This window comes from Ziziphus jujuba, chromosome 8 (assembly GCF_031755915.1).
Source record: "Ziziphus jujuba cultivar Dongzao chromosome 8, ASM3175591v1".
In the NCBI taxonomy this organism is placed as follows: Eukaryota; Viridiplantae; Streptophyta; class Magnoliopsida; order Rosales; family Rhamnaceae; genus Ziziphus; species Ziziphus jujuba.
Genome location: NC_083386.1, coordinates 22,614,678 through 22,627,526, shown reverse-complemented (window position 1 = coordinate 22,627,526; position 12,849 = coordinate 22,614,678). Strand labels below are relative to the sequence as shown.

The window sequence follows — 12,849 nt, the reverse complement described above, 5'->3', positions numbered from 1 at the left end:
TGATGCAAAAAAAAAGTATATATTTGATAAATAGTTTATTAATTAAGATAAAATAATCATTATAATTACATTATATTTCACAAATATTATCTCAATACTCATAAAATTCTTAGATAATTAAAAAGTATTAGTATATTTCTTATTCTCATTTGAGATGTGAAATGTAAAAAGTAATTATTAAAAAATATATTTCCTTACTAATTTTCATATAATTATTAATATATCAACCATAAAGATTTTGTATTAAATATAGTTGTTGTTGATATTTAGTATAATTTAGTTTATCATCTTTTTATTTTTATTTACTTAATGTTATTAATTTAAATACTATCAATATCAATTCTACATAATATTATATTTTCATATTATTTTATGTAATCAATTATTAATTTATAATTATGGAATTCTAATGAATCCATCTTATAAAAAATGTATAGCAAGTATATATATATATTATCAATGAATAGAATTTATTAAGGTTATTAAATTCAAATCTCTTCATTTAGTTATATCATTAAATATTTAAAAAAACAATTAAAATATTAAAAAAGCTATCACTAAAATTAATTTGTCAAAATAATTTTACTAAACATCAATAATATTTTTAAATTTTTTATTAAAAAAATTTAAAAAATTTTCATAAATATTTTCAATTTTTTTATGAAAATTGTTAAAAATTTACATGAAAATTTCTAAAATTTCAATGGATATTATAGATTTTTTAACCAAATCTTTACAGATTTAATATAGGATATTTTGATGAAAATTTTTATATTTATAAAAATTTTATTCGTTTTCGTTTGAAATCTAAATCTTATTTGAAAATTTTCAAAAATAAAAAATTTTAAAAAATTTTGAATGTTTTAAAGCATGATTGAACGCATGGAGCCAAGAATATCTCACCGAAAGTACCCAAAAAAGTAACTGGTGGAAAGACAATGGATTATCAAAGGATAGGACGTCCTCTATGGGACCCATGAGGTAAATCCGGCTAAAGAGCTTGAGGTAGCATCTCATTGTTTGTTGCCAAAGTCTTGGTCTTGGTCTACATGAATTATCAATGCATGTATTCCAAAAAAAAAAAAAAAAAAAAAAAAAAACACTCCAAATTAATTAAGATCACAGGCTCAGACCATATAGTATTAGGTTTTAATAATTTTAAAAGGACTTGTCATTCAGTTTTTGTTTGCTGCATGTTGTCATTCAGTTTTTGTTTGCTGCATGCATTTTTATATTTAAACTCACTAGCCAGCTATGTCAGGACCCGTCCAGAACGCCTCCCTGGAATCCTAGACAAGTCCTGATCCCAGGAAAATACCACCGAACCTTCCAACGGAAAATCCAGCAGCACCTCCCCTAAGGGTATGACTAACCAAAAATTACCTGCACTGAAAACACACTTCTATAAACATCCCCTTATTCCTCCCACAATATTACAAATTGATTTCACAAATTTACAGCACTCCAAATAACAACAGTAGCAACCCAGTGCATAAATAATAACTACACGTCCAATACAGTATACAGAGCATTATGCAACAAATGTGGAATTTATACAATGACAGGTAAGAAGCAATACAGGATAGAGAGGAAAAAGGGAAGAAATACTTCTTGAACCTTCGGCAAAGAACTGAGACGTTGGGCTCGCCCCGGACAATCAATGTCTCCAACCTGGACCTAGGGGAACGGAATTTAAGAGTGTGAGATGCTAATCATCTCAGTGAGTGAACCTATCTACTGTACACCTTTAATATTAATAATATACCAAATAAAGGGATTTAATAAATCAATACCGAACAAATAAATAAACATTTGAAGTAACAATTTCTCTCAAAATCCTCACTATTCACTCCGTTGGAAATGTTCCCCTTTTAAAACATTTTCACAAAACCCGATATTCGTACTTCTCGAAAACCAAGGGATCAAACCATTTGATAAACAATATATAATAAATACCCCAATATATAATTAAAATGTAATAAATTATAATAAATAATTTTTGAACACCTTTGGGGTTTGAAACTTTATCTGAAAATTACACCTGACGATTACACTTGACTTGACGCACTACACCATATACCAGTGATGCCCTCCGATACCCAGCATCCTGAGCACCGACTGGAGGGAGGGTTAAAGAGAGAAACTTGCAAACCGTACTTCGGCGTCCCGACAGTACCGCTGCTGAAACCATCATCCCGGCCAAGGAGGGGGGCGGCTGTGCGCAATAACAAACTTGCCTGCCCATGGTCCAATGGCAACTCACGGGTGAAATAATAATACTTGCACGCTGAACCACATATACATATACCAGAACACCAATACTGTGTGAATACGTCTAAAATAATTATTAAACCAACCGTACCATTTTCCAAAACTACCGTGGGAAATACATTAAATTCTCATACTTACCATCCCACATATTTTTATTTAATACATCGGTACGAACCATCGATAACAAACAAACCACAACTTTCTCGAAATACGAGATGCAACCATAAAAATACCGCGGGCATAATTTATAAAATTTAAACAAATATTTTCATAAAATATTTAACCCAATTATGCCCGAAAATAATACTTAAACCACATACGAATATTACCGAAATACACTTTGCTCATGCATGATAAATAAATTAAACCACAATAAAACCATAACCAAATTGTACCACATGAGCATAATTTAAATACCAATTAAACATAATTAATTGCCCAAAAATGATATAAAATCCAGACACAAATAGTTACTGAAAATACTTGCTCATGTATAATAAATACCATTTGATCACAATGAAATAATAATCGGAAATTTCTAATGACCCCAAAATTTCATTTAGCACCAATGGGTGAATATATATATAAAATAATATTTTTTCCGATTATATTTAAAATACGCCACATGAGCACCAATTACAGATACCAATTTAACAGCAATTAAATATAATTAATTACCCCAAAATATTTATTAAAGGTGGGTCACTCACCTGGAGCATGCAATTAAACCATGATCCACCATGGGATCAATTCCATGACTCACTTGTGCTCCTAGAACACAATTCACACACAGTCAAATAAATTAATATTTTATTCGGGTAAATAATACCCGGTACCCGGGGGGTCAAACACAAACGTTATCCAAAATTGACAAATTATATACCGAATCGAAGCTTGAGCGACGAGGATTACCAATCCAGTCTCCATCGACCCCAATTCCGACGGAGGTGGCCGGAATTTGGCCAGAAAGCTTCGGCCGGTTTTCAATTCCTCGTATCTCGCAAATCGATGGGAGTTGAGTTAATTGGAGCTCAGAATCGGAATCAGAGGGTCCAAATTAGTGGGAAAGGACTGGTGGCTGCCGGAAAATGGCCAAACCAGCAACACACCGGCCGCCGATGTTGGAGGCCGATCCCGGCGCGTTCGCTGGCCATTCGGCCGGAAATTTGGCTGCCGGTGTCTCCCAACTGTGGGCTTTCACATCGGCCGGCGCGTGAGTGGTTCCGGTGGCCAGAAAATGTGCAGCAGGGAGAGAGAGAGAGAGACGGGCGGTGGGAAGGAAGAAAGAAAGAAAGAAAGAAAGAAAGAAAGAAAGAAAGAAGAAGAAGAAGAAGAAGAAGAAGGAGAGGATCGGGCCCCCTGGCCTTTTTTTCCACGTGGGGGAAAAGAAAAGAAAAAGAAAAAGAAAAAGAAAAAGAAAATAAAATAAAATAAAAAAAGAATAAATTAAAAATAATTAAATAATATTAATAATAATATTATTATTTAAAATAATAATAAAATAATATGATTTTACACATGGTTGACATGTGGCTTCTCAACATGGTGATACATGGTCACCTTCATTAAGTCACACGTGGCACATCGTTACACGTTCAAAAATAATATTAAAATAATACGATGTTTAAAAAACTCTACAGGTCCATAACTTTCAAACCGCATGTCCAAATCGGACGCCGCTAGTCTACAGACTCGTATCGATGAACACTTCACAACCATGCATGAGTCAAAGCTCAACCTTGCATGAATAAAAAGTCAACTCCGGCACCCCTTGGACAGTTTGGACCTCAACTTGTTTTGCTCATAACTTTCAAACCGTAGCTCCGTTTTGAACGTGCTACCAGTCTACGAACTCGTGCCAATGCGTACTTCGTAACGGTACCTCAGTCAACCTAGAATTCCAATCGGGTCAAAAAGTCAACTTTTGACCCCGTGGGTCAACGGTCAAACGCCAACCTCGGTCAACGTGCAAAAATTTCCGACATGGTTCGGGACGGGGTGTTACAAGCTAGGTTAAATGATACTTTCATATCCAAAAAACAAAATTTTTTAGAACGTGTAACCCCTTAATTATTAGGGTTTTGCATTCTGATCCCTAATTGTTTTTTGGCATTCGTTGGTCTCTAAGTCAGTTTTTTATACATTTATGGTAATTAAATTAATTTTTGTCCACATTTTAGTAGTTTTTTGGCATGCATTGTACTAACTGTAACAATAAAACAACAAATTAGACAACTTCATAAGACTCTTACGTCTTACCTCAAAATTAAATAAACTACATATCTCAAAATTGCTAAAAGTGGAATATATATTTATATATATATATATATATATTTTAACTATCAAAATACACCAAAAAATCAAGTGTAAGGACTAAAATACCAAACAAAAAATTAAGAGACCAAAATCCAAAAGCTTAATAATTAAGAAGTCATAAGTATTAAAAATCCAAAAAAAAAAAAAAGCACTAGATTAAACAGTTCCCATTAATTAATTATTTCATTAATTTACAGTATCAGCTTTACTTGCATTTTTTTTTTGGGGACAAATATTAAAAATAAGAAAATATATTTTTGTAGATTTCATAAAAAACTCTCATCCCCTAATTTAACATATATATGACCAAAAAGTTTTCCTAAAATAGGATTTGCCAACCCTTCTACTTGCCACATAAGAATTCATAACTTAATAAGAAATTTCTTGATTATAAAATTTTTGTATATATATACATATTGTACATGAGTTTTCATACATATATCTCACCTTGATGTGGCATGATAGTAAATAGGGGCAAAAAAAGAGAGTCATAAATTTTTATTTTTTAAAAGAAAATTCCATCAAGATATACAAATTTTACTAATTTAATTGATTATTATTAAAGGATTTACTTCTCCTATATTAAATATTTAGTATTAAAAAATAAAAAATAAAACTAAATGTTGTAAATTAAAATTGCATCCATAATCCCTTAAGATAGGCTATGGTGCAAATAAATATAAGGAAATTGTGAGGTAACTTGGTAGGTAATATAAAAATTTAATAAGGATAATTACATTTAAATACTCTTAATTTTTAGAGTTTTACAATTTTGATATTCTAATTGTGGATTCAATAATTAAGTTTTATTTTTTAATTTGTTACAATTTAAACTTTATTTGTCTTTTGACTATAATATCTAACTGTTATGTTATATAACTGACATTAAGATTATATTAATTTTAAAAACTAAAAAAACTAAAGTACAAAATATTAATATTATTTTTAATATTTTACCTTTAAATTTCATTAATTTTTTTAAAAAAATTGATATAAATTAGATAATTGGTATTAAACTCAAATTAAAAAATATTGAATTAAAATTTTATATTTTAATATATTTTAGTTTAAAATTTAATACATTTTAATATTAATCCTACTAGAATCATCATACAACAAATTAAAACTTAAAATTTTTAAAAATTTATATTATAAAATTTTAAAAATTAAAAATACCACAAACAATTGACCTCGTTTAAACCAGCTGGATAGATAACTAAACCGTCAAGTAAGTCAAAGTCTGAACCTAGCTGTAGCATATCCGCTTGTCTCTCTCATGACTTTTGGGGAACTACTTAAATTTCCATCCGCCTATAAAGGGGTTTGGCCAGAGTCTAAAGTTTAAAATAGCAAAAGCAAGGAAGGAAGGAAAAAAAAAAAAAATAAAAAAAGGAGAGAGAGATAAGAAAATAAGATAGAAGTAAAGTCTTGGTGAAAAATGGAGAGGGCAGGTGGATCATTTGCTGGGAAATTGATGGTGGTGGTGATTATGGTATTGGTGGTGTTTGTGGGTGTTTGGGAGATGAGAACGGTAAATGGGGATACTAGTCCAAGCCAGTGTAAGCAAGAGAAAGATCTTCTGGTGAAAGAATGCAAAGCTGTGATATTTGGTAGTAATCCATCTCCAAGCTGTTGTCAGCGAGTTAGGGTCACTCATGTGGAGTGTGTTTGCCCTCTGGTAACCCCAAAGCTTGCTAATCTTATTAATGTCCAAAGAACCATTAAGCAGATTGAAGGATGTGGACGTACAGTTCCTCACCACTTCAAATGCGGCAGTGAGCATATATATATATATTTTTTAACTCAAAATTCGTTTGATTTTGATCTCTGGTTTAGATCATAATTTTGATACACAATTTAGTATTCAGTATTTATTTATTTATTTTGATTTTTCCAACTTGGGTAATAGTTTTGGTGAATAACTTGTCATAATAGTTTTTAATGATTTTTTGGATTTATCACGTCCATTGTATAGGAGAAATACTGTTATATTTTTTGTCTATTCAAAATGAATATTTTAGCATATATAATATGGTGAATTTTTAATTGTATTTTTCTGGAACAATTTCCACATTGACGGTTTTCACATTAGAGTGCTTGTAGCTTTTACATTTTTTTTTTTTTTTGGATAAAATACTTGTACCGCTTACATTAGAAATTAGAATTACTTCTACTTTGATATAATATATATATATATATACGTATCCAAACACAAATGCACAAAATTGACTTCATATCTGACTTGTATGAGGGCTCTATATATAAAAAAAAATATATATATATATATATATATTTTATTTGACTGGACAAGTGTCTATATCTTTGCAGGTGTAACTACTCCTTGACCAAAAATATCTCCCTGAACAACATGGATGGACCTAGCTAGCTATAGCTATACCATATGGGAAGAATGTGTGCTTGAATTAATTGTTAAATAAATCATGTCTGTCTTTGTTGTTTGGCTTAAAGACATTGTATTTTTGTTTGTGCGCCTGTTCCTGTTGGAACCTTCTATCATGAAATCAATTAGACCATGTAAACTTTATTGTTATTTATTTTTTCCATTAAATAAATCACCTTATATCTTGTCTGTCTCAATTATATATATGCAAACGTCCCGTCTTTGTTACTTGGTTTTTTTATCAAGAGACACGTTGTTGCCCTTATTAGACTACACAACCACCACATATACACTCTCAATCAACTTATTTGAATCGACGAAAAAAAAAAACAAAAGAAAAAAAGTGTTTTTGGCATACAAAAAAAAAAAGAGCATAAAAAAGAAAGAACTTAGGAGAACAATGAAGAATAATAGTAAAAAGAAAAGGTAAACAGGCAATATCTCAATAATCATCATTGCGAGGACAGAGCATCCGCATGTGTCTTTTCTTGTTGAAGATCAATTTTTGATAAAAATTAAAATAAAATCATTTATGGAAGATTTTCTCCCACTCGATGCGCCAGAAACTAGCCATTTTTATTTATTTATTTTTGCTAGTGGTGTGCCATGAACCACTGGATCTAGCTAAGCCGTGCCTTTCTGGCTGGCCCATTCGATCGAGGTAGCTTAACGGGGAACTGAAATTACTAAAATTATAGTACTACAAGTTTTTTGTTTTTTTTGACCCCCTTTTTTTGGCAAATAAAATTACTTATTATTATTATTATTGAAGTTGTTAAACGAGAATATCTGAATTAGTAAGCCATTGCCACTGTATAGAATTACAAAGAAAATTATTATAAATAATTATTATTATTATTGAGTGAATAAAATTAGTTGGCGTGCAAAACAAGATGGGAAAACAACATTATATATAGGATAGCATAACAAGAAATGAAACTAATAGATTTTTATTTTTTTTAATTTCCATTTTTTGATAAGGGAAAATTAAAAACCCGATATGGCTGTATATTACTATGTTATATGAAAATTGAGTAAATTTGAAGTAATCACGTACCCACACATCAGACAAACACTTGGGGATATCGTTTGGAATGTGGAACTGGCTTAGCTCTGACTTAATTTTCTGAATATATATATATATATATATATATATGTGGTCCAATAAAAAAAAAAAAAGTATCTATCAAACAACATTCTATGTATATATTTATGGACGGTATAAAGAGGTAGCCAACCGGTGCTGACTAAATAACGTGGAAGAAATTATTCCTAGTACTAGTTCACCTACCACCATTAATTCTCTACTGAGTGCCGTAGCTCGACCTCTTATGTGGATGATAATTAGTGTAGGTTTTTAAATTTCCTAGAAATTCCGATAGATCTCTTTGTCAATTGTCAAACCAAGCATGTTCTATTGACCATTGTGGAAATTTAAATGAATTATTTCTAGGACGCATGAGGTCAAAGTTCACTTATCAACCACCTGTGTTGGATATATATAGCATTGTTGTTTGCTTTGATATACCTTTTTAAATTATTAATTATGTGGTTAATTCGGTCATTACGTTTAATAAAAAAAATTTGCTCAGTACATACGTATTAATTAACTAATTAGAAAAAAAATTAACTTAGGAGTTCAAACCAGACCAATTTTAATTTGATATGTTTTTAACTTATGAAGTTTTTTCAATCAATTTAAAAGAAAACTGATAAAATGGTCAATTTTAAACGGTTTGGTGACAATAATTACTAATGATCGTAACTAAGATATTTTGAAGCCCAAATTTGAAATTATAAAAATATTATATTTATAACTATAAGGTGATAGAAAACTATAGCTAGTGTTTTGCTTATTAGCTTACTTGTATGCGATGGCAGATTCAATATTACTGTTAAACAATTGTACTATACAATAGTGTATCATTTTTTTTTTTTTAACAATTAGTGTGTATATATATATATATAAATATATATATATATATATATATTCTAGCCATAATTTTTTTTGAACAAAATAGTCTTTAATATCGTTTACTTTCATAATCTTTTATTTTAAGATATGTAAAATTTTTTTTGACATTTGATACTTTTTATTTTAATAACCGTTAAATACGGATAATTTTTGTTAAAATTTTCCCACATGATATTTACATGCCAAATAAAATGATTGTCCTTATATTTTTGTGTAATTTTAGAAATTTTTTTAAGGGAAAAATAGTTAAAAAATGTATTGAGAATGGTTAAACCATTAGATGATAACTCAGACCAGCTTTCTCTGACTACTGAATCAATGGGCATTGCACATTTAGGTAATTCTTGAATCTTTCATTGGTATGAAAATGAGATTCTAAAACATGAATACTGAACCAATGGGCACTGCACATTTAGGCAATTCTTGAATCTTTTATTACTTGTAAAAAAATTTAGGCTCTTAAACCAGACAAAATAGTTACCAAGCAATTTCTTAGTGTTTCAGAATTACATATGTAGTCTTCTTTATGATCTTGTTGTAGTCAGTGTAGGAACATTTGAAAGAGACGCCGTTAGAGTTAGTTGTAAGCTCTCAAGGATTCCGATCAATGGCAGTTAGCTCAGATGGAGTGTACCTTGCGGCTGGTGATTGCGAGGGAAATCTTCATATCTGTAATCTACAAACTTTTGATTATACATGTTTCCAGGTTAGTCTAGCCACTTTCATGGAGTTTGAAATCCTTGCTTGTAGAAACTGTGATAATTTTGAAGAATCTACTGATAGCCATTAATTATTTCCTTCTTCTTGGGGACGATATAGACAAATCCATCTTTTTGATGTCCAAAAGTTGACCTCATAGCTCTTTAGGCCTTTTCTAATTTTTGTGATTTAGAGTGTTAAGCATGCTTCCTTCATAATAGAAATTTTGATCTCATTGAAAGTATTGAAGACCATTTTGGTGCAGTGACTTCAATAAAACTTGCTTACAACGGCCCTAAAAATAATCTTAAGTTACCGTGCTGATAATTAATTTTCGCCATTTATTTGGTTGAAATTAGATTGTGGAATTTTTTAATCCATTTTCCCTCAATTTTTTTTTTTTTGAAATTACACCAAAATATAAGAAAAATCATTTTATTAGGCACAAAAGTATCACGTATAACAGTCCAGACCACCCGCGTTCGATATTGTCCTCTTTGGACCTGGGGAATTCTCTTACAATCCAGCTTCCAAGGTTTTGTCAAAATGCATCGTAATGGTGAGGGGGAATCCTCTTACAACCCCTACCTACCAGTCCCACTGGCACGGACCTCCCATGCCCAATCACGATATTATCCACTTTGAAAGCTAGGTGGTGAGCTCAATCCTACCCCTCACGGTTTTACTTTCCCTCATGGGAATGCGTCGTACAAGAAAGGTATCCACACCCACTTATATGGCCCATTTCCATCGTAATGGTTAGGAGGAATCCTCTTACAACCCCTACCTACCAGTCCCACTGGCACGGACCTCCCATGCCCAATCATGATATTGTCTACTTTGGAAGCTAAGTGGTGAGCCAAATCCTACCCCTCATGGTTTTACTTTCTCTTACGGTTTTACTTTCTCTCATGGGAACGTGTCGTACGGGAAATGTATCCACACCCACTTATATGGCCCCTTTCCAACCGATGTGAGACTTCACAATCCTTCCCCCTTGGGGCCAGCATCCTCGCTGGGGCATCGATCCGGATACTGGATCTGATACCAACTATAACATCCCAGACCACCCGCGTCCGATATTGTCCTCTTTGGACCTAGAGAATCCTCTTACAACCCAGCCCTCAAGGTTTTGTCAAAACGCGTCGTAATGGTTAGGGGAATCCTCTTATAACCCTTACCTACCAGTCCCACTGACACGAGCCTCCCATGCCTAATTACGATATTGTCTGCTTTGAAAGCTAGGTAGTGAGCCCAATCCTACTCTCACGTTTTTACTTTCCCTCATGGGAACGCATCGTACGGAAAAGGTATCCACATCTACTTATATGGCATGCTTCGTTCCCCTTTCCAACCGATGTGGAACTTCACATCACGTGAGCAAATTTTTACAGAATTTGTACACTTTAACAATTTGATTAATAGAGTATATCAAATGTTAAAAATTTTTTAAGCTTCAAAATAAAAAAAAAATGTAAAAGTAAATAGTACCAAAATTGATGCAGATCTTCTGTTCCAAAATTCTATCCCCAATTCTATTCTACTAATAAAAAATTAACACATCATTTAAAATATCATCATATACTTTTTATGTTTTCATGTCACTTACTGTTAAGTTAAGTTATACGAACGGAAGTTTTCTCGTGGCTGCAAAACTCCAACTGACCCACTTTATTAAAATTTTAAAAAAAGTCATTTATTATTCTTTTTTCTTTTCTTTTTCTTTTTCTTTTTTTTTTGTTTTTTTGCCATTCTTGCCGTTCTTCTCCTCTTCAACCAAAACTTCTATATTTTTTTAATTATTATTATACCAACCGGGTCCCACTAATTAAAGTTTGAAAAAGACTCTGTATCATTCTTTTTTTTTTCTAATTTTTTTTTATTTCTTGTGCCATCCCCGACAATTCTTCACTTTTTCATTCCATAACTATTATACTTTTTTTTTAATTATTACTATTTTTTTCTACCGTGTGGCGGCAGCAGCCATTAAGGCTTCTTTCTCTATTTTTCTTTCTACCATATGGCACTGCAGCAATTTCTTTCAGTTATGTTATATATAATGAGACATTAATTTATAATTTGAACAAAACACATCTATCATCAAATATAAAACAATGCTTTATTCATCAAAAATATATATATACATATATATATATATATATATATATATTTATAAAAGAATATTATTTTTAACTCTAAAGAGATGTAATAAATATTTCTAAAGTGCATTAAATAGTAAAAACAAATGATATAAAACTTATTCTCAATAGTAAAAACAAATAATATAAAACTTATTCTCAATGTTTCTATATCTTTGTGTCAAACTTCTATATATTCTTGTTATTATCAATTATATAATTGTCATTGAATCCAAAAGTTTGGTATTCTTAGGGAATTGCATGCACCTACAAAAGACACACAAATACATGTCATTTCCTATAAAAATAATACAAACTTTAAAAAAAAATATATATATATATATATTTAATAATCTTTCGAAATACCTGTTCTAATAAATTCAACATACTTGGATTCTGAATCAAATTTGTTGAAGCAACATGACTACAAACCTAGTATATATAATATTTTAATATATATAAAAAAATAAAAACATATGGCAAGAAAATAAAATAATATTAATAATTTTTACCATTAAAAAAAAAAAAAAGCATGAACCACAAAGATCGAAATGTAATTAAAAATATAGTATTACTTAATCACCATGGTATCCAAGCGCAATATTGAATGACAAGTTTAATAGATCTTGACTATTAAAATTAGAAGAAACCTGCAAGTGAAAATATATGCAAATATATTAAATATCAATATAAATAATGCAGACAAAATTTTGGTTAATAATAATTATAACTGCATCGATTGTAATATTGAAATAACTAAATTTGTTGAATTGAACGTGAATCTTACATCATTCTGTGCCTATTTCACTAGCATGTGACTGTTGCTATTATGGTTCTCCAAGTGCAACATTTTTCTTCTTTCGCACCCTTTCAAGAGCATTTCTTGGCCTTGTAGATTTTCCATGTAATCTTTCCCTATTTTTAATTCGTTTAATTTTCTCACTAGCACTTGGTACGGTTGTAGCCTCTGTGATTTTAGAAATGGATTTTCCAATATTATTTATTTTAAATATGCATCCACATCTTCTAAAATCTTAACAAGATTAGTT

The 12,849-nt window shown here is 30.8% G+C and overlaps 1 protein-coding gene across 1 annotated transcript; it reads left to right on the top strand.

The window, feature by feature from the left end:
* Positions 1-5,945: 5,945 nt before the first annotated feature.
* On the top strand, positions 5,946-7,192 carry LOC107414092 (uncharacterized). Its single transcript, XM_016022189.4, has 2 exons — positions 5,946-6,362; positions 6,916-7,192. Exons 1-2 carry the CDS (start codon positions 6,026-6,028, stop codon positions 6,930-6,932), a joined length of 354 nt encoding a protein of 117 aa, XP_015877675.3. The 5' UTR covers positions 5,946-6,025; the 3' UTR covers positions 6,933-7,192.
* Positions 7,193-12,849: the final 5,657 nt, after the last annotated feature.